The 27,190-nt window shown below is 54.3% G+C and overlaps 1 protein-coding gene across 1 annotated transcript; it reads right to left on the bottom strand.

The window, feature by feature from the left end:
* Positions 1 to 2,242: 2,242 nt before the first annotated feature.
* Positions 2,243 to 25,207, bottom strand: apaf1 (apoptotic peptidase activating factor 1). The gene is made up of 26 exons (XM_030113246.1): positions 25,072 to 25,207; positions 22,639 to 22,814; positions 22,156 to 22,552; positions 21,813 to 22,002; positions 21,059 to 21,171; positions 20,848 to 20,979; positions 20,504 to 20,742; positions 20,197 to 20,364; positions 19,733 to 19,864; positions 19,540 to 19,653; positions 16,885 to 17,069; positions 16,694 to 16,820; positions 16,501 to 16,626; positions 16,280 to 16,420; positions 14,335 to 14,460; positions 14,073 to 14,219; positions 13,536 to 13,664; positions 13,200 to 13,325; positions 13,005 to 13,124; positions 12,799 to 12,924; positions 9,611 to 9,736; positions 9,332 to 9,454; positions 9,065 to 9,190; positions 8,176 to 8,301; positions 7,576 to 7,722; positions 2,243 to 2,822 (listed from the first exon to the last, which is right to left on the bottom strand). The coding sequence occupies exons 2-26, from the start codon at positions 22,780 to 22,782 to the stop codon at positions 2,676 to 2,678; spliced, it is 3,777 nt and encodes a 1,258-aa protein (XP_029969106.1). The 5' UTR covers positions 22,783 to 22,814; positions 25,072 to 25,207; the 3' UTR covers positions 2,243 to 2,675.
* Positions 25,208 to 27,190: the final 1,983 nt, after the last annotated feature.

Here is a 27,190-nt window from a genome sequence, read left to right on the forward strand (position 1 = left end):
GGGGGGACAGCAGGTCTCCAGCAGCACTGTTACAGTGGAGGACGGAGCCGCTGTCCTCCACACTACACAGGCTCCGGGGGTGGATGAGGTTCTCCTGAGTCCCTTCAGTCTCTGGATGTTCAGGACCGTCTTGTGGACTCGTCTCTGTAACATGGCGTGGGGGTCGGGGACAGACCCTCTGGACTGGCAGACCGTGACCGGAGGATGTGGTCCAGCTGTAGTGGGCCAGACTCCTCAGCCTCCCTAAAGTCTGTTCCAGGTCCTGGAGAGGAGGACTCCACCCATACAGGAACCTCAGATCCAGGAGGAACAATGTGGTTTTCGTCCTGGACCAGTCCAGACCCTCCATAGGGGCTCGATGGCTCATGAGAGTTCACCCAACCAGTCCACGTTTTGTGGACTTGGAGAAGATCCTCAGATCCTCTTCAGGACGGAGCCTCCTGGATCCTCCCTGGGAGGAGATCTGGACATGTCCCACCAGGAGGAGGACCCGGGGAAGACCAGGACACTCTGGAGGGACCATGTCTCTGGGCTGGACTGGGATCACCTGGGACCCTCCAGGAAGAGCTGGAGGACGAGTCTGGGGACAGGAAGTCTGGGGACAGGAAGTCTGGACATCCCTGCTGAGACTGCTGCCCCCGAGACCCGGTCCTGGATGAACGGTAGAGGATGGATGGATGGTGGATGGATGGAGGGATGGATGGATGGAGGGATGGATGGATGGATGGAGGGATGGATGATGAGTAAAGGAGCTGTCCCTGATTCTGAGGCCTGACTTCAGGTTGAAATGTTGGCTCCGCCCCCGAGCTCTCTGACTGGTTCCTCACATTGGGAACCCGCCCCCTCCCCCCTTCTCTGCTCCCGCTCACCGCTACATGCACATCCCGTACACGTGCACAGTCCTCCAAGGAACCAGCAGAAGCCACTTCCTCTCTTTCTTCAAAATAAACGTCTGCTTCCTGTCAGGTGAGCCAGAGCTTCTCTTCTCACCACATGTTCAGACAGTAGCTGCAGAAATGAATTTGTACCAGCAAGTGGACGTTCGGCCGCTAACCTGTGTGGTGCACGCTGCAGACGGCCTGGCCCCGCCCCGCCCCGCCCCGCCCCGCCCCGCCCCGCCCCGCCCCCCTGCTGCTGCCAGTGGAGCAGAGAGGTCTGAATCCTGCGGTCTTTGCGGGGCCAGATGTCCAGAACACGCTGATCAGTGGTTTGTTTTCACAGAAATGCAGCACGGACTTCGCAGTACATGATGTAAAAAGCATTTTTCTCATCGTGGTTAAATTAAAATGGCGGATAGCGCCTTGAACTGAGGTTCTTTGTTTCGTCGGGACCGACTGGGACCGACCGGGACTGACCCGACCGGCACCGACCAACCCGACCAGACCAACCGGGAATGACCCAACCGGGACCAACCTACCAGGACCGGCGAGGCGAGGCGTCGGCTCTCCCCGCGGTCGGGCCAGTCGTGGGGTTCTTCTCGGGGGTAAATCTCCCAGGTGCTCCGGCGCCCGCCCACCACGAGGCGTCTGAGAAGCCCCTCCCCCTTTCCGCCGAGCGGCCACATCGGGTTTCGCCGCCACGCGTCGCCTCGCTGCTCCGGATCCAGAACAGAAACGGCGCTGGAAGGCTTCCTGTGGACAGACGCTGAAAAACCCCGCCGACGCAGAGCAGCAGCCTTCCAGGCCGGGAGGGAAAAAAACCACTTCCTGTTTTAAAAAAAGAGCTTCGAGGAACATCTGGTGGGAAGAAGATCAGAACCGACTGGTCCTGGTCTCCTGAAGGGTTCCACACCTGGAACCATCTGATCAAACAACTCAGCTATTGAGTGGAACCCTCCGGGGTTCTGACGGTCCAGGACCTTCGTCACTATCAGAACCGATGGAGGTTCTAAAAGAGAACCCTGACCAGACGTTACTCTGGAGAACCGCCACGACCCACATGAGCTCTACAGAACCTCAGACTCTGTTCTCGTCGCCCCACAGCCCGCTTAGAACCGTCCTCTGAAACCTGAAAGAACTTCCTTCAGTTTCTTACTAGAACCCTGGAGAAGGTTCTCTGAAGAACCACCTGGACCCTCTGCTCTGCTCTGAAAACATAATCACATTTAAACTGAAGTCCTGAAACCCACCAACTGGAGAACGTGCCGTTCTCCGTGTTCTCCATCGGTAACGTTCGGAGTGTATTGTTCTCTGCGTTCTACTGATCACATGTAGGTTCTCTTTGCTCAGGATCAATAAAGACGTCGGACCCAGATCGAAGTTTATTTCCCATAAATTAGACTCACCAACAGCAGGAGAACGTTCTGAGCAGAACGGCAGAACCAGGCTCAACGGTTAGAGAACATGCAGTAGAAAGTTTAAAAAACAAAGCAGAGAACTGAGCTTCTGACTTCCAGGTTCTCCGTCGTGTTCTCCGTCAAAGGATCGTTCTCCTCGTCTCCAAGACGAGAAGTTCAGTTCATAATCTCACCGGTAAAAAAACGCCCAGAGCAGAACGTCCCGGAGAACTCAGGTTCCGTTATCAGGCTCAGAACAGCAGACGGGCCGGGAGCAGAACGTCTCCCAGGAACAGATCGGTTCTGGTGTGTTCTGTCCTGCCGACGGCGGAGCTTGATGGAGACTGGGACGGTTCTCCGGAGCTAGAACGTCCCGGCTGCACGGCAGAACGCCGGGCGGTCACACGACCCGCTGCAGAACGTAGAGGAACCCGATGTTGTCGATGGTGACGAAGGTGGAGAAGTCGGAGGAGACGTGGATCCTCTTCAGAGCGCTGCCCGTCGGATAGAACGTCTGCAGAGCCTCGCCGTTCTCCACGTTCCACCACTGCAGGAGACAAGGAGCAAGAGAACGTCACGACAGAACGCCAAATGATTACTGACAAAGAAAGCAGAACCAACAACCTTCACGTCATTCCAGTCATGAGAACAGTCTGGAGTCTGAATATGCGTGAACGTTCCTGACAGACGTTCTTCACCTGCTGAAGAACGTTTCAGTGAAGTGTCTCCAGCTCAGTCAGCGGCTGTAGGTTCTCTGTCCCTGGTCATAATGTTCTGGCCCATCGGTTCACTTGGAGACCAAGGAGCCAAAAGCAGAGTAAAGAGATAAAGACGCAGAACGGTGAAGCATTAATCATCCTCAGCTGGTTCCTCTCTGGAGAACGTCGGAGGAGTTCCGCGGTTCCTCCCAGAGGACGAGGCCGCTTTGATTTATGAGGCTGAAAGACCGGAGAGAACAGCGATCCGTACAGAACAACAGCGATCCGTACAGAACAACAACAATCTGTACAGAACAACAACGATCTGTACAGAACAACAACGATCCGTACAGAACAACAACAATCTGTACAGAACAACAACGATCCGTACAGAACAACAACAATCTGTACAGAACAACAACGATCTGTACAGAACAACAACGATCCGTACAGAACAACAATCTGTACAGAACAACAGCGATGCGAACAGAACAACAGCGATCCGTACAGAACAACAACGATCCGTACAGAACAACAGCGATCCGTACAGAACAACAGCGATCCGTACAGAACAACAGCGATCCGTACAGAACAACAACGATCCGTACAGAACAACAATCTGTACAGAACAACAGCGATCTGTACAGAACAACAATCTGTACAGAACAACAGCGATCTGTACAGAACAACAGCGATCCGTACAGAACAACAACGATCCGTACAGAACAACAGCGATCTGTACAGAACAACAATCTGTACAGAACAACAGCGATCCGTACAGAACAACAGCGATCCGTACAGAACAACAGCGATCCGTACAGAACAACAATCTGTACAGAACAACAGCGATCCGTACAGAACAACAATCTGTACAGAACTACAACGATCCGTACAGAACAACAACGATCTGTACAGAACAACGATCCGTACAGAACTACAACGATCCGTACAGAACAACAACGATCCGTACAGAACAACAATCTGTACAGAACAACAGCGATCTGTACAGAACAACAATCTGTACAGAACAACAGCGATCTGTACAGAACAACAATCTGTACAGAACAACAGCGATCCGTACAGAACAACGATCTGTACAGAACAACAACGATCCATACAGAACAACAACGATCTGTACAGAACAACAACGATCCGTACAGAACAACAGCGATCCGTACAGAACAACAACGATCTGTACAGAACAATGATCCGTACAGAACTACAACGATCCGTACAGAACAACAACGATCTGTACAGAACAACAACGATCTGTACAGAACAATGATCCGTACAGAACAACAACAACGATCTGTACAGAACAACGATCCGTACAGAACAACAGCGATCCGTACAGAACAGCGGTGATCCGGAACAGGAGCCGGGTTGGGGGGGGGGGGGGGTTCTGAAAGACTGGCTGAGACCAGGAGAAGCTGCTTCCCTCCTGACAGGACCCTGTCCTCTGAGACCCGGAGCCGTCTGGACGCCGCCTGTCTCCCGGAGACTCTCTTCCTCTGTGATCTGAATGAGCGTCGCTCTTCTCTGACGTCTCCATGGAAACGCCTGAAACTTTGTTCTGAATGAAGTTTGAACCAGAATAATCCGGCGGGTTTTTTCTCCTCTGGACTTCAGTCTGGTGACGCAATATTCCAAGATGGCGGCCGGCGGTCCGCGGTCCGACTCGTACAGAGGCGGTTTATTTCACGGCAGCTTTAGAAGAACTGGAAGTAAAGAAAGGAGCAGAACAACCAGGACGTCTTCACAGTCCATCCAGACAGAAAGAGAGAAACTCTCTTTACTTCCTGGAGACGTCACAACGCCACGGCCCAACCGTCCAATCAGAGCGCTGCACAGACCCCGGGGTCAGAAACACCCTGAACCCCACACACACACACACACACACACCAGGATGCAGCAACTCTACGACCTTTCACAATAAGACTTGACAGGAAAACATGAAGCTTCATTTGGGGAGGAAGTTCTAATCACAACACCTGCACTCAGTCTGAACCCAGAGTCCTTCATCCTCCTCATCATCATCATCTTCATCCTCCTCATCATCCTCCTCATCAGTGGACCTGAATCTGTTTCAGTCTGTTTCTCACTGAGACACTTTTGTTCTGACAGCAAGATGGTGTGAACTGCACTGAGCTGCAGTGTGTGTGTGTGTGTGGTCAGGATGAAGCTTTTCACACCTGCCGCCTCCCACTTGGACTGTGGCGGATTGTCTCACTGCAGTCTGGTGTGTGTGTGTGTGTGTGTGTGTGTGTGTTAGACACTGTTTCTTGGCAGGAAGAGGACTGATGGGAGTTGGTGTTGGATGTAACAGCTTCTGTCGCAGGGTTTCAGATCACTTCCACGGGGGGGGGGGGGGGGGGCTCCAGGTGTCCCTCTCTCACGTGTCTCTGACGTGTCTCTGACGTGTCTCTGACGTCCCGGGACGTGACGCTGCCTCAGTCCCCGGCAGTTTCATGTCGGGACACTTTTACCCCTTTCCCACTGCAACTAGCGGGTCGTCCCGCGTCTGCGACCTGCTAACTATCGCCTTTTTAGACGCCTTTCCCACCGCCTGCAGACCCGTTGATGACATCATCAGCGCGACGGAGCAAAACAAAAGTAAACAATGCAGCGGAAAACAGTCCCTGTTACCTGTAGACAAATCTCCTCTTCCCCACGGATCAGGGGAAGCTCTCTGGTCTCGCTCTCTTGCCACTGCTGGGTCACGTTGACGAAGGAAATCTCAGCTGTGTCCAGAAACAACAACTAGCGCGCTAACTTAGCCGCGCTGCGTCAACGTCATCATGTAAGTTCCTCCCACTAAAAGCCGGGAGAAAGCTGACCCGGGAATTTACCGGGTCGATTGCAGGGTGAACGACCCAGGTCGAAATCCCGGGTCAAACCTTTTCCCACTGCCACGATTTAGCGGCTTTAAACGGGTTTTTTGGCCAGTGGGAAAGGGGTATTTGATTCACTTCCAGCTGCTTCGACAATGGAGGACATGGTCCACTGAGACTGAGTGTCCCCAGCGTCCCTCAGGGTCTGGGAGAAGCTCTCTTGCGAGTCTGTCCCCTGTTGGCCCCCGAGCCCAGGTCCCGGGTCCCGGGTCCCCTACGGTTCCCCCGGTGGCGGTGAGCCCCCCGGAGCTCGGGCCTCGCAGCGTCACTGGGAAACGGTGTGGAATTAGCATGAAGGCTGCTAGCTCTGCTAGCTCTGCTAGCTCTGTTAGCTCTGCTAGCTCTACTACCTCTGCTTGCTCTGTTAGCTCTGTTAGCTCTACTACCTCTGCTAGCTCTGTTAGCTCTGCTAGCTCTGCTACCTCTGCTAGCTCTGCTAGCTCTGCTAGCTCTACTGGTTCTACTAGCTCTACTAGCTCTGCTAGCTCCGTTAGCACCAGCAGCTGCTGTTCCCTTCTTTCATCAATACGGCTCCGTCGGTCAGGTGGACCCGGCACGGCGAGTTGGAGCAAACGGCTCTGGATTGTGTGATTTTAAGTTCATCATTCAAGGAAGTCAGATTTATCTTTCTTCTCGCTGGAGTTGAGATTTTTCAGGAACATTCAGAACCGAACAGAACAGCTCTTTGTTCCGCTTCCTGTTTCCTCTGTTCCAGGTTGGTGTGTCAGCCTCCGTCCTTCTCCCAGACGCCTGTGGATTACCTCGCTGCCAGAATAAACGCTCGCCGTTGTATTTGGTCTTTCTAAAAACAGGCCGAGCCGCTCGCCGCTCAGCTGAGTCCCGATCCGAGCGTCACGCCGTCCGTCTGCGTCTCCGATCCCGAGGCTGGTGGAACACGCCGCTCTGATCTTCTGGAATCCGTCCGTCCTCACGGCAGCTGGGCGGAGGCTCAGAGCAAACGGCGCCGCGAGCGCCGGGCCGCCATCCAACAACCGGCCTCTGAGCAGCCGCGCCGTCGCTCTCCACCCGAGGAGAGGTGTAGCGGCGGCGAGGGGAACGGTGGAGCGGCCTTTCCCGCTGTCCACCGGTCCCTGAACCATCCGTCCTCGCCATCAGCAATGACCTGTCAAGTTTTTTCTTCAGTGGGCGGGGCTACGCTGTCACACTTCCTGGGTCCAGAGCCAATCACACGAGTTCTCGAAGCTGTCCTATTTGATGAACACGCCGTCAGCTCTGCACATGCACGCCACGCGCACGAGACGTTGGTCATGCACGCGCACGTGAACAGGGACACAGTGGCTCGACAGCTGATTTCAAGAGGGATGAAGGCAACCAGATGATCCAGACCTGGTCCCAGTCAGACCAGGACGTGGTCGGTTTGTTACCGGACTCCAACGTGTTGCTGGTCAAAGTGAACGTCCAGCTTTCCAACACGCTAAAATAAACCAATCAAAATCATTTATGACCACACAGAACCTCCAGAGTACCTCTGAAAACCTGGACCAGGTCCAGACTGTGGACCAGGAGGAGAAAACCTGGACCAGGTCCAGACTGTGGACTTCAAGTCTTCACTCGTCACATTTTCAACCTGATATGAAAAGTTCTTCCTCATGCTCACAGTCCAACACGCTGTTAGCATCCCGGCATTAGCATCCCACCGTTAGCGTCCCGCCGTTAGCGTCCCGCCGTTAGCGTCCCGCCGTTAGCTTACCTTGATGTAGCCGCCCGTCGACACCAGGAGCGAGTCGTCTGCAGAGAAGTGCAGGTCCGTCACCCAGCCTCCATGGAGGGAGTCCAGGGCGTCTTTCCCGTCCCGGGAGCAGATCTTCAACAACGACCCGTCCGTCACACTCCACAGCTGAAACACACACACACACACGTTTGTATTTATATCCTCGTGGGGACCTTCCATTGACTCCCATTCATGTCTAACTCCTAACCCTAACCCTAACCCACACCAAAACACAGCGTAGCCCTAAAGAAATGTTTTTGCACTTTTACTTTTTTCAGTAACAACAACATGGCCAAGAAAACACTGTTTCCCTCCATGGGGACCCAAAAAATGTCCCCACGAGGTAGGTCGTGCCAGGTTTTCCTATCCTTGTGGGGACATTTGGTCCCCACAAGGACAGAAATACCCGTACACACGTGCACACACACACAGTCTAACTCCACCATCTCTACATGCAAAATTCTAAAAAAATTAATCAGTTTGAAGTTCTTCACATCAGGAATTAAACTTATTTTACTCCTGCAGCCCCCCCCCCCCTTCCCCCCTCCTCCTCCCCCCCTCCCCTCCCCCCGCTCTCACCCGGATCTCCCCGTTGTCGTCCCCGGTGGCGAGGCGCCGGCCGTCCCAGGAGAACCTGCAGCTCCGGACGCAGTCCTGGTGTCCGCTCAGCGTGGAGACGCACGTCCAGGACTCCCGCTGCCACAGCTGGAACAGAGCCAGCAGGAATCAGACCCGGGTCCAGGACCAGCAGGCTCGAACACCGTCCACTGCACGTCTTCTGAGGAGGCTCCGGTCACTTCGCCGCTCGCCGCCCACACAGAACCATCTGAGCTCAGGAGGAGAACCTACATGTTCTCCCTGCTCACCTCCACCCGCCTCCAGTCAACACATCGATCCACTCCTTAAAACACATGACACACACACACACACACACACACACACACACACACACACACACACACACACACACACACACACACACACACACACACACAGGTGTCCCTGTCTTTCTGCTCTGACCTCTGGACAGATGGAAAACTGTGGAGAGCTCAGACTGTGACTGGCTGCTACCCAGCACAACACACACACACACACACACACACACACACACACACACACACACACACACACACACCTGCGCTCTGATCTGTGCCAGAGCTCTGAACACACACTCCGTCAGACTGAAGTCATGCTGGCTGCAGATCCTGGACTTTCAGTCCAGATCGAGTCTCTGACTTTAGTGTTGAGATTAAAGTCAAAGAGCCGGAGAGAGAAAGAGGCTGTCAGTGAGCAGGAGAGTCTGATAGAGACCCTACAGGACTCAGCGGGACCCGGCAGGACCCAGCGGGACCCGGCAGGACCCGGCGGGACCCGACAAGCCCACTGGCAGCAGCCAGACTCGGGCCACAGAGCAGAGGGGTCTGATGGGAGAAGAGACAGACGGGGGGGGGGGAGGGGGGTCTCGGACCTTGGCCGTCTTGTCTGCAGACGTGGTGGCGAAGAGGCGTCCGTCCGGAGACACGTGGCAGGACAGGATGGCTCCCCGATGGGCGTCCACGTCCTGCAGCTGCTCTCCGCTGTCCATGTCCCACAGCTGGAACCACAACATCAGGAACATCAGGAGCCCTGTGATCTGCTGTGATCAGCTGTGATCTGCTGTGATCTGCTGTGATCTGCTGTGATCAGCCGTGATCTGCTGTGATCATCGGCCGTGATCGGCGTGTCGGAGCTTCACCTTCACGGTTCCGTCGTAGGACCAGGACAGCAGCTTGGAGTCGTCACAGAGCAGAGAGAAGCATCGAACCTGCTCCCTGTGGCCCCGCAGGACTTTACACTGCCCCGACTGCCACGCCCACACCTGCAGGGACACAGGAGAACCCGGCTCTCCGGTTATTCAGACAACTGGATCCAGTTCTCTGAGGTTCTCTAACTGGATCACAGACAGACGGATGAGCTGAAGGATCAGCGGAGGAGGAGGAGGAGGAGGAAGAGGAGGAGGAGCAGACTGTCCTACCCGCAGGGTGGTGTCCTCAGAGGAGGTGATCAGGGTCTGGTTGTCTCGGCTGAACTGGCAGTGCAGGACGGTCTTGGTGTGTCCCTGCAGGACGGACAGAGGAGTCCCAGAGGGAAGATCCAGGACCTGGAGGGACAGACAGGGACACGTCAAGGAACCCAGAGGGACGGGAACCAGAGGGACAGCTTATGTGGAGAAGACAGTGGACACAGTGGTTCTTCAGGACTCTGGTTCTCCAGGAGTCTGGTTCACCAGGACTCTGGTTCATCAGGACTCTGGTTCACCAGGAGTCTGGTTCATCAGGACTCTGGTTCATCAGGTCTTCATGTCTCCTGGAAAACCTCCAGCCGTCCTCGTCCCTCCAGGAGGACGGAGGCGATGAGAGTAGGAGACGTATGTGGGTCAGCTGGATGGAGGGTGGAGACAACTCCAGCTAACTACACCTGTAATTCATCATTCAGAGGCCCGGGTTCCCCACAGACCACACACACACATGCGCGCACACACACACACACACAGTAAACCCATCATGTAGACGACAGAGCTCCAGCTGAAACCAGAGCTCCACCTGGTGGAGGCTCCCAGAAGTGCAGTGTCTGAAACTTTCCCACTGCTCACTTCCCCCTGAGACCGCTGGGTGACCCCTGGGTGACCCCTGGGTGACCCCTGGGTGACCCAAGGCAATAGCTTCGGTGTCAAACCCACGATCGGTTCCTCTTCTCACATGCAGTCCTCCTGCAGCTGAAGACTACGGGACTCGTCTACACGGCGTCGCACGGCGTCGCCGGGAGCCTTGCGACCATTTCGGTCAGAGCAGCGAAGGTTTTCCCACCGAACGCCGTGACAGCAGTGACCCTTCCCCCCTTGGTTCTAAGGCTGAGCTGGCGCCGCTGTGGCGTCTCGTCTGGTCGAGGGATTCACTCTTCACCTCCCGGCAGACAGGAAGGTTTCTGAATCTCCTGTCTTGACCGAGTGTTTGGGGCGGCAGCTCCCTCGCTCTCCTCCGACGAGAATCGCTCTGACACGGCGCTTACTAGCATGCGGTGCGGCGGCCTTGCTTCTGTTTGTACCGCTAGCCGCTGCTTGTCAACCGCATTTTCCCCGGCTTATCGGGCTCAATCGTGGCTGTTAGCCTTGTTAGGCTAGCCGCTGCCGATAGAAGCACCAGTCGTGCGCTCGTCTCTCAGCTTATCGGTACCAAACCCAACCGCTTGGCCACACGCTGTGTGTTAGCTCTAGCCGCTGGTATAGACCGCGTTTGAGTCCGACCGCTGCTGTCAGCCGCATGGTTGATGTTAGCTTAACCAGCTGGTCACAAATAGAAAGTAGCATCTCCGCGCAATGGAAGATTTCACCACTGCGCTCCCGGTGGTACCCCTGCTCCACGATGTGGAACAACATCCTCGCCCACCGCCTTGTAGTTTCCACAATATTAGGGGCTTTAGACCCCAGTGACCTCTGCAGAGGTCGGCTGAGGTCTCCCTGGAAGTTTAGTCCAGGCATTCTGAGCAGTGGGTCCCGTCAGGGCCCCTGTGGGCCGTACTTGGGCCTGCCGTCGTTACGCTCTTGAGGAGGTGGTTGGATCCTGAGAGGCACCATGGCCGAGGGTCAGGCATCGCAGCAGTGCCTCCTGGCCCTGCCCCGTAGAACAGGACTTCCTGTTAGGGGCGTCCCGTTGGGTGTGGCCCCAGCCCGCCAAGAGACTGTTTTCACGGATGCCGGTCTCTCCAGGCGGGCTACCATCTGGCGTCGCAGGGCGGTTCAGGGTCAGTGGTCTGTTTGGGGCGGCGCAGATCACACCAGTGTGCCGGGGCACTACACCTGGATCTTAAATACTTCTTATACCGATTTCCCACTGCAGCTCGCAGGTCGACCCGTGTTTTCGAGCCGCTAACAGTCGGCTTTTAGACTCCTTTCCCACCGCCTGCTGGCGAGCCACACCACTGCGTTTTCCCTCACTGATAGTGTCCCATGTTGATGACATCATCAGCGCGACGGAGCAAAGTGAAAGTAAACAATGCAATGGAACACCGTCCCCGTTACCTGTCGATGAATCTCCTCTTCCCGGATCAGGAGAAACTCTCTGGTCTCAATATCTCTCCAGTGCTGGTTCATCTTGACCAAGGAAATCGCTTGGTGTGTCTAAAAAGAACAACTAGCACGCTAACGTAGCCGCGCTAACGTAGCCGCGCTAACGTAGCCGCGCTACGTCGACGTCATCACATAAATGACTGCGTCAACCCGAGTCTGCCTTTCACGCTCCCTTTCGCTCCTCCCACTACAAGCCGACAGAAGCCGAGCCGTTTAAAACCCAGATTAAACCTTTTCTCCCTGCCATGAGGAGCCGGGTATCAGCGGGTTCAAACGGGTTTTTTGGCCGGTGTGAAAGGGGCTTTAGTCATACTGAGCTGACGGCATGGACTTGAACAGCCAGACAACAACTCAGCTGTCTCCCTCAGCAACCACCAGGGCGGCACCAGGTCCATGTGGTGGCTGCAGGCCTCCAGCACTTCCCAGGTGGGCTGTGACCCGTCCGGCCAGCCTGCGGGTCACGGAACCACCAGGGGCCTGAGCGGACTAGCGGGCTTCCTTACCCGTCAGAGTCCTCCACCACGAGGGTGGTGCCGCTTGGCTGCTCCCTCTGATCTCACAGACACCGCCAGAGAGTCCTTCAGGAGGACCACATGCCGCTGCTGGTACCCCCTTCTGGCCAGCTCGGGCCTGGGTCCCGTGTTCTGGATCCTTGCAGGCCCCTCTGGAGGGAAGTCTGCCTCCGTCTACCCTGAGGGTGTATGTGGCGGGAATACTGGCCCGGCATGATGGAGGGGCAGGGTGTCAGTGGGTCTACAGTCCATTCAGTCCACACAGCTCTCACAATACGGCTCTCCACGGAGCGTCCTCCGGACGGCGGGGAACTCTTCCGTCCAATCAGAGTCCTGGGAAGGTAGATTGACACGACCACGGGAATCTGAACCTCCCAACAGCCTTTGGTGTATTGTGGAGACTCTGCTCTCTCCAGGCAGCTGATCCCACTGAATCCTCCACCACCGGGGGGCGCTGCACTCCAGCAGAGTCACAGGTGATGCTGCTGGTTAACATACTGGAACTGCACGGGTGTGAAGGGTGTGTGTGTGTGTGTGTGTGTGTGTGTGTGTGTGTGTGTGTGTGTGTGTGTGTGTGTGTGTTACCTGCACGCAGCCGTCCTCCTGTCCCAGCACCACGGCTGAAGGCTGCCTGCTCAGACAGCAGCACCGGATCCTGGAGGCCAGCTCCTCCGACTGGAACAGGACCGAACCGGACCGGCCCTCCCGCACCTGCCACACACACACACACACACACACCCGTTGGTGTGTGTCTCCCAGCCTCGCCGCCCCGTCCCCTCGCCGTCTCTCACCTGCAGCCGGTTGCAGTTGTCTGCTGCCGCCACGACGACCTGCTCTCCGCCGAACACCACGTCCGAGTCTCTCTTCAGGCGGACCGCCGACGACGTGTGAAGCTTCTTCACCTCCCACACCTGCACAGCGACAGTCGGCTGTGTACCTACAGCGTGACGAACCACACACACACACTCTCACACACACACACTCACCCGGACGGTCTGGTCGTCGGAGCAGGACAGCAGCTGCGAGCCGTCCTGGGAGAAGTGGACACGCTGCACCCAGCTCAGGTGGCCGCTGCACTCCGCCATCTTCTTATTGTCCTCCAGGTCCCACAGCTGGACACACACACACACACACACACACACACACACACACGAGGGATCGTAACTGATTGGTCGGAGCTGATGGAGATCAGCTGTTTCAACAGAACAGACAGAACCTTCAAAAGACTTCCTGGAGAAAACAAAACAAAACACGGAGAGCAGTGTGTGTGTGTGTGTGTGTGTGTGTGTGTGTGTGTGTGTGTGTGTGTGTGAGTGTGTCACCTCCACTGCGTAGTTGGAGAACGCAATGGCCAGCAGGTTGGAGGACGGACAGACCTCACAGTGCTGCACCGTGCTCAGACGACTGGTTCGAATCTCCAGGAGGAGGTCAGAGGACTCGACGTCAAACACCTGGGACGGACACACACACACACACACACACACACACACACACACACAGTCAGTCTCACACACTCCTCCGCCTCATATCCGTCTTAACCATCCAGCTGCTGGATCTTTATTTTTCTGAGTTTACTGTCAATAAGTTTTTCTTCCTGAGAACCAGCAGACTGAAAGCTCTGAACGTTCCGTCACGTTCCGTCACGTTCCGTCGCTCTGTTCTGATTCTGATTCATCATCTTAAAGCTGGAGAGTCGAGGACGGGAGGAGAACTCCACTTCAGGATGAAGAAATCCTGAGAGCAGTGAATGCAGTGGAAGAAAAACTGAGAGCTGCAGCGCCCCCTGCTGGACACACCTGACTACTGCAGGACCACACACACACACACACACACACACACACACACACACACACACACACCAGGGCAGCGTTCCTGGCAGCGCAGATGATTTTCTTGCCGTCGGCCGTCCAGCTGCTGCACTTCACCAGAACGTCTTCTCGGTTCTCCTGGAACTCGTCTTTCACGCTGATCGTCTTCCACTCGTTAGCCGACGACACCTCAAACAGCTGCACACACACACACACACACACACACGCAGGTCAGCACTCCGGGCCTGGGACCGGCAGCGGGACCGGCAGCGGGACCGGCAGCGGGACCGGCGGCCCGTCTCGGGGGTCGTACCTTGACGGTGCCGTCGTTGGAGGCGGTGGACAGGAAGCGGTCGTCGGGGGAGAAGCAGCAGTGGTTGACGGGCTCGAAGTGGCCGAAGACGGTGTTCTGAGAGGACGGCTTGTTCAGGTTCCACAGCTTCAGGGGGAGGAGCAGAGGGACAAGCAGGTCAGAGGTCACCGGGATCACCGGCACTTCAACTAGCTGCAGTAAACCAGCTGGTTAACGACGCTCCACCCAACTGACCCAACGAGCAGAAAAACGCTGGAGCTCAACGAAATGACTGATTCTGTCGTAATCAAAACGCCGACAACCAATCAGACGACTGAAATGAAGCCAGCAGGGCTGTGCAGTGATTGGTTGAAGGGGGGAGTGGGTGTGGCCTGTGTTTAATTTGAAGGGGGAGTTGGCGAGGCCTAGTTTGCTGCTGGACTTGGGGAAGTGGGCGGGGCCTGGTTTGCTGCTGTTGGGGGAGTGGGCGGGGCCTGGTTTGCTGCTGTTGGGGGAGTGGGCGGGGCCTGGTTTGATGCTGGAGTTGGGGAAGTGGGCGGGGCCTGGTTTGCTGCTGTTGTGAAGTGGGCGGGGCCTGGTTTGCTGCTGTTGTTGTGAAGTGGGCGGGGCCTGGTTTGCTGCTGTTGGGGGAGTGGGCGGGGCCTGGTTTGCTGCTGTTGGGGGAGTGGGCGGGGCCTGGTTTGATGCTGTTGGGGAAGTGGGCGGGGCCTGGTTTGCTGTTGTTGGAGAAGTGGGCGGGGCCTGGTTTGCTGTTGTTGGGGAAGTGGGCGGGGCCTGGTTTGCTGTTGTTGGAGAAGTGGGCGGGGCCTGGTTTGCTGTTGTTGGGGAAGTGGGCGGGGCCTGATTTGCTGTTGGGGGAAGTGGGCGGGGCCTGGTTTGATGCTGTTGGGGGAAGTGGGCGGGGCCTGGTTTGATGCTGTTGGGGAAGTGGGCGGGGCCTGGTTTGATGCTGTTGGGGAAGTGGGCGGGGCCTGGTTTGATGCTGTTGGGGGAAGTGGGCGGGGCCTGGTTTGATACTGTTGGGGGAAGTGGGCGGGGCCTGGTTTGATACTGTTGGGGGAAGTGGGCGGGGCCTGGTTTGATGCTGCTGTTGGGGGAGTGGGCGGGGTCTGGTTTGATGCTGCTGTTGGGGGAGTGGGCGGGGCCTGGTTTGATGCTGTTGGGGGAAGTGGGCGGGGCCTGGTTTGATGCTGCTGTTGGGGAAGTGGGCGGGGCCTGGTTTGATACTGTTGGGGGAAGTGGGCGGGGCCTGGTTTGATGCTGCTGTTGGGGGAGTGGGCGGGGCCTGGTTTGATGCTGTTGGGGGAGTGGGCGGGGTCTGGTTTGATGCTGCTGTTGGGGGAGTGGGCGGGGCCTGGTTTGATACTGTTGGGGGAAGTGGGCGGGGCCTGGTTTGATGCTGTTGGGGGAAGTGGGCGGGGCCTGGTTTGATGCTGCTGTTGGGGGAGTGGGCGGGGCCTGGTTTGATGCTGTTGGGGGAGTGGGCGGGGCCTGGTTTGATGCTGCTGTTGGGGGAGTGGGCGGGGCCTGGTTTGATGCTGTTGGGGGAAGTGGGCGGGGCCTGGTTTGATACTGTTGGGGGAAGTGGGCGGGGCCTGGTTTGATGCTGCTGTTGGGGGAGTGGGCGGGGCCTGGTTTGATGCTGTTGGGGGAGTGGGCGGGGTCTGGTTTGATGCTGCTGTTGGGGGAGTGGGCGGGGCCTGGTTTGATGCTGTTGGGGGAAGTGGGCGGGGCCTGGTTTGATACTGTTGGGGGAAGTGGGCGGGGCCTGGTTTGATACTGTTGGGGGAAGTGGGCGGGGCCTGGTTTGATGCTGCTGTTGGGGGAGTGGGCGGGGCCTGGTTTGATGCTGTTGGGGGAGTGGGCGGGGCCTGGTTTGATGCTGCTGTTGGGGGAGTGGGCGGGGCCTGGTTTGCAGCGACAGTGCTCGGAGCGGCGCTCACACCTTGACGTTGAGGACGCTGTCGTTGGAGCAGGTGGCCAGCAGGAGGCGCCGGGCGGTGTTGGTGAACTGGCAGTGGTTGACCTGCTCCTCGTGCTCCACCTCGAACACCCTCAGCAGCATCGCTCGCTCCACGTTCCACACCTGAGACACACATCGGCCCGTCACCGCCGGAAGTCCCCGTCCTGGTAGACACGCCGCCGCCGCGCCGCGCCGTCACCCACCTTGACCTTCCGGTCGCTGGAGCAGGTGGCGAGCAGCCGGTCGTCCGGGGAGAAGGCGCAGCACAGCACCTCCTCTTCGTGGGCCTGGATCTCCGTCAGCTTCTCGCCCGACGTGCTTTTAAACACCTGAGACGCAAAGACGAGAGTGAACGCCACGAACCTGGCGGAGGCCGTCCGGAGAGCGGGGCTCCACCTTCAGGGTCCGGCCGGCGCCGCAGGACGCGATCTTGGTGCCGTCGTGGGAGAAGCGGGCGGAGTAGACGGAGCCCTGGTGGGGGTGGAGCACCAGGCGACACAGGCCGTCCGGGCTGCGCTCGTTCCTGCGGGCAGAGGTCGGTCAGGGCGGCGCCGTGCCGGCGGCGGGCGCGGCGCCTCCGTACGTACTCCAGGTGGAAGTAGAGCTTCCCGCGCCGCGCCGCCTCCTGCGCCCGCCGCCGCGCCCGGGCGTACACCTCGGAGGCGCGCGGCTGCGCCAGCGCCAGCTGCACCACGTCGGGCAGCGGCCGCTGCTCCAGCCGGTGGCCGTTCAGCGACAGGAACTCCTGGAACTGGCTGCGCGCCCGGCCGTTCTGCAGGGACGCAAAACACAGGCGCACGCAACGGCGGCTCAGCGCCAGGAAGCAACCCGGCGAGAACAACCCGCACAACCGGCAGGTCCAGTCGATATTAGAATAATCTACATTTACTCAAATATTTACCGACATGTTTAATTTGACCTTTTCATCTATTATTTTAACATTTCTCCTTTTCTCTGTTTCCATATTTATATTTTCCAAATGCATTGATTGGACGGTTCTCACACCGATCGATCTATTTTTGATCGATAATTCTCTGATTTGTTTCCACGTTTCCGCTTTTATTCCTTCACTAGTTCATGTTTATTCATTTATTTCTTTTTATCAACTACGACTGAAACCTTTAATTCAATTATTAACAATTATTTGCTTATTTTCACATTGATTTCTACTGAGATCTTAATTATTTTATTCATTTAAATATTTTTCATATCCACTTATTGATTTCCAGAATTATTCATTTTATTATTTCCACATTTTTTCATGACATTTATACTGAAATTGATTTTATTTAAAGGTGCATTGAGGAGTGTTTCAACTTTAAAAATACTTATTTTCCACCATAAATATGTTACAAATGTTCAGTGATGTGTACAATGTGCCCTGACATGTTCATTGTAAGCACCGCTAGCAGCGCTAAACTGTCACTTGAAAGTCGCAGCGCCGGTCCGGAACCAGGACTTTTTCGGGGAGAATTTGAGATTTTGTGACGCAGTGCACGCTCCCGCTGGCCTGATTTCCTTAAGTTTCGTTTTGTCCGCCATTACTCCACCAGATGCTGAATGAGCAACAACCGAGCAGGATGAGGATGGAGCTTCCAGGAAGTAAAGACAGAGCGGCTTCCAGCACTGCAGCTCCACACAGACCCCCAGGAGCAGAGGTTAAAGGTCACTGCAGCTCCACACAGACCCCCAGGAGCAGAGGTTAAAGGTCACTGCAGCTCCACACAGACCCCCCAGGCAGGAGAACCTTACAGGTTCCTACAGCGCTGCTGAAAGAGCGAGGGAGGAGTTCCCCTCCTCCGTGCACGAACATGGACGCAAGCCACAGGCACGAGTGTTTCACTAAGCTGCAGTTACACCCAAGGCCTGCAGGGGGCGCTGTTTCTCATGAAACGTGCAAACTCCTTAAAGGGATACTCCAACATTTTGGCAAATTGGCCCATTTAGCACAATTCCTCAGTCATTAGAACTCGGGCTGAACGATATATCGTTATCATATCGATATCGGGATATGAACATTCAGGACATTAATTTCTCACAATCAACGATATCAAGATTCCCCTGCTCGCCCTGCATGTCAGCTCCATGCACAGGTGAGGCCAGCCAACCACAAACCTCCTTTACTGGTTGACAGCTGATGGCAGAGGGCGGCTGCAGAATCTGCACACACGAGTTTGGTGGTCGTGGCAGTGAGTTCTCATGAATAAAACTGTATTTTTTTTTTACATCGTTTTGTATTATGATGTTTTTATTTTTCTGAAAAATGCTTAACTTTCACTGAATCCATTGTAATATATCGATATCGAGATATCTGGCATGGATATCCAGATATGAAATTTTGCCCATATCGTTCAGCCCTAATTAGAACAGCAGACCTACTGTTTCTGTCGCTGTGGAATATTAATGCTAAATGACCAGACTGAGTTGTTTATGTGAAGATTGCTCAGACGGAACTACTTACTAAACATGGCGTCTGGGCGTAGTGATTTCAAAAGAAAAAGTAGTTCCCAGTATTTGCTTCAGTGTCGTAACGCTACAATATTATTTGTTGGTGTTCCACAGCGTAGTGAATGTGTGGATTATAACGTGTCACCAAAGTGTTTTGGGGTTGTTGGATTGTGTATTTGATGAGTTTGATGAGTTTGACGAGGGGGAACAAAAATACCGTCCACTTCCATTGTGTCTGCTGCGAAGCCCTCCTCGACTCGCCTCTGGATGAACAACAGCTCGCCTCACAGAAACAGTCGGTCTGCTGTTCTAATGACTGAGGAGTTGAGCTAAATGGGCCAATTTGCCAAAATGTTGAAGTATCCCTTTAATGCACCTTTAATAGTTTATTCCAACAAAGCTTCACTTCATTACATTTATCCATTAATTCCCTCATTTAAATTCAAATTAAAACATTTATTCATTTCAGATTTGATTATTTTCACTCCTCTTTTTGATCTGAATGATTCATGATCATTAATTAATGTTTGTTTCTGTATTTCCATTCTTTTCCTTTAGTTCACTGCTATATTTATTTCTTTTTTTAATCTCAGTATTTCATCATTTATTAATCTGAACATCAGTGGAATTAATTAGAACATTCATCGATCAATCAACAAATATATATCAGATATCAAATATAGATAAAAAGTTAAAATCTGATCCTGAACCACAAAACGTCCTAGATTAACCAGTGAGCAGGGTTCTCTCTGGGGTTCTGGATTCTGGACCGGTGGACCGTTCCGGGTTCTCACCTCTTTGTCCAGAATGGATCCGAACTCCACGTAGTCGTTGATCAGGTGAGCCGGACCCAGAACCTGAGACTTGATGCTGATCCAGTCCAGAGAGAAGAGGAGGGAGTTCAGCTCCTGGAGACGGAGACACACAGACCATCAGCGACCCTCCAAGGCCCGGGCCGCAGGTTGAGAACCACAGCGAGCGTCTCGCCTGGGACAGGTTGGCTTTGGCCATGTGGAGGGTCAGGAAGCGGATCCAGTACAGACTCTCCTCGTCCCTGGAGGTGGGCGGAGCCTCCCTGTAGCGCTGCTGGTACTGACGGACCACCTTAGTGTGGAGAGCCTGACACACACACACACACACACACACACACACACAGACACACACACACACACACACACACACACAGACACACACACACACACACACACACACACAGACACACACACACACACACACACAGACAGACACAGACACACACACACACACACACACACACACACAGACACACACACACACACACACACACACACACACACACACACACAGACACAGACACACACACACACACACACAGACACACACACACACACACACACACTCTGTCAGAGGTCGGATGACGCCAGGAGGGCTGTGGGGTCCTGGTCCTGGTCCCGGTCCTGCAGCAGACTCACCTCCAGCTGGGCCCGGTTCTGCTCCACCAGGAAGTCCAGCTGGAGGTCGTGGAGGTAGTACAGGGACGGTTTGTTGTTGTTGTCCACAAAAAGCAGAGACTTGTTGACGAACTCGTGGAGAATGTCCTCCACGTCCTCCGGCTCCAGATCCCACAGGACACCGAGGACCTGCAGGACACAGCGGGACAATCAGGTCCTCTGCAGGACGGAGGGAGGGATGGACGGACCGAGGGACGGAGGGAGGGAGGGACGGACCGAGGGACGGAGGGTCGGAGGGACGGAGGGACGGAGGGAGGGAGGGTCTGACCTGAGCTGGGACCTTGACGTCCTTCTCCAGCACGGTCAGGTCCCGGTACAGGTCCTGGTGGTCCTGGGGCAGGACCTGGATGCTGGCCGCCATGGCCTGGTCCAGAGCCTCGTAGTCGTAGGACGAGGACTTCCTGATGCGCCGGAACTGCTTCTGCTGCAGCTGGCGCAGGTAGAACCCCCAGCGGTCCGGCTTGTCCTTCAGCAGGGCGCCGATGAGGGACACCACCAGAGGAGAGCCTGGGGGACGGGGACGGGGCAGTGAGACCGTGTTCAGGGTGAGACCGTGTTCAGGGTGAGACCGTGTTCAGGGAGACCCCCCCCCCCCTCAGAACCGTCCCTCACCTTTACACTCCTGGACGATGCTGCGAGCCTGGTCCGGCAGCAGGCTGGGCTTGGTGCCGGTGTACAGGGCCAGGACCTCCAGGCCTTTGTCCTCGTCCAGACCGCTCTGCACCTCCACCTGGAACCGGGCCCCTGAAAGACCGGACAGAGGGACGTCCTGCATCCGTCCACCAACCAGCAACCCGCGGTCTGAGCGGCGGCGGCGGCGTACCGCTGACCGAGTCCGTCAGGCTCCGGTTCCGGGTGGTGAGCAGGATCCGGCAGTGGATGTCGAAGACCTTCAGGACTGAACTGTCCCAGATGTCGTCCAGGATCAGCAGAGACCTGGACGCGGCAGGAGACACAAATACCAGCAAGTCACCCACCCCGTTCAGCAACCTACTGCAGCTGGGGTGATACCGGGGTGATACCGGGGGTGATACCGGGGGTCACGTCTAGGGGTTACAGTCTTAGGGGTCAGTACCCGGGGGTCAGTACCTGGGGGTCAGTACCCGGGGGTCAGTACCCGGGGGTCGGTACCCGGGGGTCGGTACCCGGGGGTCGGTACCCGGGGGTCGGTACCCGGGGGTCAGTACCTGGGGGTCGGTACCCGGGGGTCGGTACCCGGGGGTCAGTACCTTGGGGTCGGTACCTGTGGTCAGTACCTGGGGGTCAGTACCTTGGGGTCGGTACCTGTGGTCAGTACCCGGGGGTCGGTACCCGGGGGTCAGTACCCGGGGGTCAGTACCCGGGGGTCAGTACCCGGGGGTCAGTACCTGGGGGTCAGTACCTGGGGGTCAGTACCCGGGGGTCAGTACCTGGGGGTCAGTACCCGGGGGTCGGTACCCGGGGGGCAGTACCCGGGGGTCAGTACCTGGGGGTCAGTACCCGGGGGTCAGTACCCGGGGGTCAGTACCTGGGGGTCAGTACCTGGGGGTCAGTACCCGGGGGTCGGTACCCGGGGGTCGGTACCCGGGGGTCGGTACCTGGGGAATCGGCGCAGCATGAGGAAGCGGAGCCGCTCCTTGGCCTCGTCCAGGGAGTTGGGGTTCCGGTGGACGGACCGAGGGTCCAGACTCTGCTCCAGACGGAAGCACAGGGTCTGGATCCGGGCCAGCAGGTCCGGTTTGTCCAGCTGGCCGACGGACACCCAGTGGACGCCTCCGGGGAAGCAGTCTGAGACGAGAAGCATCAAACACAAACCGTCTGGTCACACCTGAGTCCACCATGAATCCCAGCAACACGTCCCCCCAGCGGACAGACCGGCCCTGAACCGGGCCACCTGGTCTTCACGGAACCAGGCCTCAGGTGGATCTGCGGAGCTCTGACCTCGGAGGAGCTCCGGGTGTCTCACGGCTTCGGCGGCCAGCACCGACTTCCCCGAGCCGGCCATGCCGAAGATGCTGACCCAGCCCGGGTCCCGGTCCAGCCGGTGCAGCTTCTCGCGGACCCGGTTCACCAGCTCGGGCCGGCTGACGAACACCACGGGCCTCTGGGGAACGCCGCCCTCACTCAGGACCGCCTGGACCGTGGCGTCCCCGCTCGGGCCCCAGCCCTTAGCGGAGCCGTCCCCGGGCAGGCCGTCCCCGGGCAGGCCGTCCTCCAGCAGCCGGGCCAGGTCCAGGTACGCCTCCCGGACCAGAGCGTTGTGGAAGGACACGAAGGCCCGGCCGTCCTTCTCCAGCAGCAGCTCCAGCAGGGCCGCAGCCTGGCGCCTCCTGGTGGGCTGGACAGACCGCCACAGGACACGTTAGTCCTGGACATCTGGACCGCAGGACAGGGACAGCAGGGACGGGAGCTGATCAGACCCACCTGAGCCTGGACCGTCTCCTCCTCGTCCCCGGTGAAGACGCCGTCGTGGACCAGGTGGTCCAGCAGGTAGGACGGCTTGATGTCGTCCTCCAGCCGGCGGCGGTGCTGCAGCAGGCTGCTCCTCGCTCGCTCCTCCAGGACCATCGCTGGACGGGACGCTCCGCCGGCATGAAGTCCTGAAGGTCCAGAGACACAGCGAGAGACACAGCGAGAGGAGACGGGCTGGATTCAGGACAAGCAGTGAGCATCAGACCAGGAGTACTTTACTCGAATAGAGTAAATCAGAGTAAAACCAGCAGACAGGAATATATACAGAAATACATTTAAATAAAACTAATTAAGATTAGAAAACTTCTTCAATGACAACATTCTAACTTTTAGAGATCAAACTGAAAACTCTGTCCCCAAAGTGGAGACAGACCGACCAGTCACATCCTCAGATCTGTCAGAACCTGACTCACAACGATCCAGCTCCACCCTGTAGAACTCCGAGTTCTTCATAAACCTAGAACTGGTCTACTGATCCAGTCCAACCAGACTGTTGAAAGACATCTTCCCCCTGATCAGTAATCAATACTAGACCAGATCAACATCTCTTCAGTACCAGGTTCTGTTCCAGAGGACTTCAAGGTTCTGTTATGAAACCTCTCCTCAAAGAGCCCCCCTGGATCCAGGAGTTCTAACAGGTTCCAGACCAGCATCCAACCTCCCTTTATTTCTGAAACCCTAGAGAAAGCTGTTGAAAGCTCTGAGAACATTTATGTAACAATGACCTGTTGGAGTCTCTTCAGTCAGACGGCAGACGAGCTGACTTTCTGATCACACTGGCGATGGATGAAGAAATACAGCCGGAATGAGCGATTTTGCAGAGATGATGTCCCGCTGAAGCCCCCCTGCCGTGGCCCCCGCTAAATCGGTAGGATCTAAATAACCTCTGGACTCCGAGCTGCACCATGTTCGTCTGAGTGAGGGCATGAGCACGACTCACCTAGAAATAAGGTCCAGGTGTCAAAAAACCAGTGTTGCCCTTTAAAGGTTCTGCATTAAACCGGTTTTAATCCTATTTAGCAGACAGGCGATGACTTTTCAGCTCGGATCAAAGTTACACATGGAGTTCCACAGGGTTTTGTCCTAGGACCTTTACTCTTCACTTTCTCCATGCTTCCTGCAGGAACATCTTCAGGAAACACTCCCATTAACTTCCACTGTTCTGCAGATGATCCACAGATCTACTGATCTAGAACCAGATGATCCACAGATCCAGTGATCTAGAACCAGACGACACCGATCAACTCGTAGCCGTCCTTTGTTCCTCCAGAGTAGACCACTGTAATTTTAAGCAGCTGCAGTTCAGGAGGCCGTCTTCTCTCCTTCCTCACTCCACGTTCCACTGCTGCATGTCATGAACCATCGTCTCTCGGATGAATTGCGTTGAATTAAATGGACTAAAATGCCACTAAAATGTACAGAATGAATATAATAAATATATCGCAAATATATACAGATTAAATAATCTAAATACCACAAATGAAATACATACTATAATATCACCAGCATAGACAGCAATATAAACAGAAAAATCCATTGAAATAACACCAGTATATACAGATTAAAGCCACTAAAATAGCATCAATATATACATAAAAAGCTATTTAAAAAAAACACCAATAAAAACAGATTTCATACATTAATACCGCTAATTAAACACAGACTACCATAAGACCAGTCAATATATACAGCAGAAACTACCGCATTTAAATGTCAGCAGCAGATTGGACCCATCATACCAGATTAGTTACACTGACAGAGCTCCATCACACAGATTAGCTCCAATAAAACACTGAAATTACAATTTAAACAAACCCCGGAGACCATAAACATGGAGATATTATATTTATCAGCCACTGAGTTTTACCACAAAACCGTTTCTGGGGGGAAAAACCCAGGAGAACCCAGAGGGACAGAATGACTCCACTGTCAGAACCTTCAGAACTCTCTGGGATTAATCGGGTTCTTCTGTTCTACTGGGCTCCACCAGGAAGATCTTTATGGCTCACTGAAAGGTCAAAGTTCACCCAGTTTCAGTTCCGTGTGTCAGTGGAGGAAGTCCAAGGCTTCGTGTTTTCTGCTTCATTCCAGGGAAGATTCACCCGCAGGTTCTGTCAGGTTCTGTCAGGTTCTATCGGGTTCTGTCAGGTTCTGTCAGGTTCTGTCAGGTTCTGTCAGGTTCTATCAGGTTCTATCAGGTTCTATCAGGTTCTATCAGGTTCTGTCAGGTTCTGTCAGGTTCTATCGGGTTCTGTCAGGTTCTGTCGGGTTCTATCGGGTTCTGTCAGGTTCTGTCGGGTTCTGTTCAGGTTCTATCATGGACGCAGAAACCGCTTCTGCTCCACACAACTTCCCACTTTGACACACAGACAAAGAGCGACTTACCGAGATCGTCTCAGCTCCGGGATCCGGCGGCCCGGTGGTTTCGGGTCAAAACACGCAGTGAACGAGAAAAGAAACAACCGAGCAGAAGGAGGCTTGTTCTGTTCCCTCCTTCACGCCCAGCTCTTCACGCTTCCGGGTTCCCAACACAAACAACAGTCCCGGTGTGAGGCAGCCAATGAGAGGGCGGGATTCAACACCACGTGACCTATGAGCTCATGCATGTAACCGGGTAAAACTGCCGCTGCGTTCACGGAACGCTTCACTGTCGGAAATAAAACCTCCAAGTGTAAAAAAGAAATATATTTAAATAATTGGTAATTCATATTTACCAATATGAATAAACTAAAACTAAAACCTCACGAACTCCACCGTAAACAGTTTTATTTCTAACGTTGACCCAAGTGACTCCACACACATTGCTGTGATCCACAAATGAAAAAAATTACAAAATCAAATAAATTAAAATCTAAAACCCACATTTAAGAGCTATTTCTCTCCATTTTATTTACCACGCGCATCATAACCTTTTGTCATTAACCTAGAACAGTTTTACATTGTAAATCTCACGCCGTCTGGCGGAAAATAATAAATTGACCTAGTTTATTTGCTACACGTGAACGCAGCAGTGCAGCCTGGTGACAGACAGGAGAACATGTTGTTATTGTACAGTACATGAAGCCCTGGAAGCTCTGATAATGCCATTACAGGCAGAATGAACAGAATAAACCTGTCTGAGGCCGTTCAGCTGCTGAAGCTCTGGTCAAAACATTCCTGGACGAATAACGGAACTACACCTCTGATAACGGACTTTTCTCACAGATATTGTGTGTGTTGATAAAACCTATAAGCTGAATAAAAACAAGCTTTTCTTAAAGTATGCCTGGAAATATAAAATTATTAAGATACTTAAAATCTAAGTTGTCTCAGGGGGATGATGACCAGGGGGTGATACCAGGGGGTGATACCAGGGGGTGATACCTGGGGGTGATACCAGGGGGTGATACCTGGGGGTGACACCTGACGCCATTGTGGAAGAAATATTTTTCAGCTTTTATTTATATCTGAATAACCAGTGTCATGTCCAGAATTATTCACGCCTTTAATTAATAGAAAAGTTTTCATTAGTTATTACAGCAATCAAACTCTTCTTAGAATCACTGATCAGCTTGTTTCATGTCTCTGGGATTTTTGACCAATCAGCAATGAGTATTATGCTATTAATGACTTAAAAATGTTTGTTTTTCCAGTCATTAAACTTTTCCATTTAAAGTTCTCTTCACACCACAGAGGAAATCTCTTCTTGTCTCGTCTGGTGTCTCGTCTCGTCCCCGGTGTTTGGTTCACTCGCCTGCCGAGGCAGCGGTTCTTCTCACGGTGTCTTCTGGTGATGTTTGACACTTGAAACGTTCTTCAGCAGAGCAGAGGGTCTTCTTCCTTCAGATTTCACTTCTATCTTCTTTTCAGGGCAAATTGTTGAAAATCTGCACTGTTGTAATTCCTACATCTGTCCACAAGAGGGCGAGAAAACAGGAGGGAAGAGAAACGAGTCCACTGAGAAATGGAAGTTTGCCCTCTGGTGGTGAAAAGTAGGAACTGCTACAACCGTTTAAACCCAGAAAGAAATTCATTACAATCACATTTAGGGCCAATCCCAATTCTACCCCTTACCCCTACCCCTTAGCCCTTAGCCCTCCCCCTATCACTCTCCTACCCCTTTTAGAACAGGGCTGAGGGCTAGGGCTATCTTTGCAGCACTATGAACTGGGATCCCCCTCGGCCCTTTAAGCCCCGCCGCACTCCTATAACAACAAAAAATTATGGATATTAGAAATGATAGAAATTACATTAGAAATTACTTTTATTTTTTAATAATGGTATTATTATTTACCTTATATTTCTTTTTGAGGTTCTCCCACTTTTTTGAAGCTTGCTGGGCTGTAACTTCCCCTTCCAAGCCATTTTCTTTTATGAATTTCCTAAAGTAATACAGATATATTTATATAAACACGTTTTATTACTAACATATTATAGCTCAGACGAATAATATAATTTACTCCCAATGTGTTTTGGCGCTGTATTTTGATTTCAAAAACTTTTCTTCCTTTTTAACCTCTAAACC

Source organism: Salarias fasciatus, chromosome 17 (genome assembly GCF_902148845.1).
Source record: "Salarias fasciatus chromosome 17, fSalaFa1.1, whole genome shotgun sequence".
Classification (NCBI taxonomy): Eukaryota; Metazoa; Chordata; class Actinopteri; order Blenniiformes; family Blenniidae; genus Salarias; species Salarias fasciatus.

Excerpts from the sequence above, each read along its gene's own strand:
- apaf1 (XM_030113246.1), bottom strand. The coding sequence starts at position 22,782 with ATGGTCCTGGAGGAGCGAGCGAGGAGCAGCCTGCTGCAGCACCGCCGC. Across the intron at positions 14,461-16,279 it reads ACAGCGTCCTCAACGTCAAG|CTGTGGAACCTGAACAAGCC; the intron begins GTGTGAGCGCCG and ends CTCCCCCTGAAG. Across the intron at positions 13,665-14,072 it reads CTGCCAGGAACGCTGCCCTG|GTGTTTGACGTCGAGTCCTC; the intron begins GTGTGTGTGTGT and ends TGTCCGTCCCAG.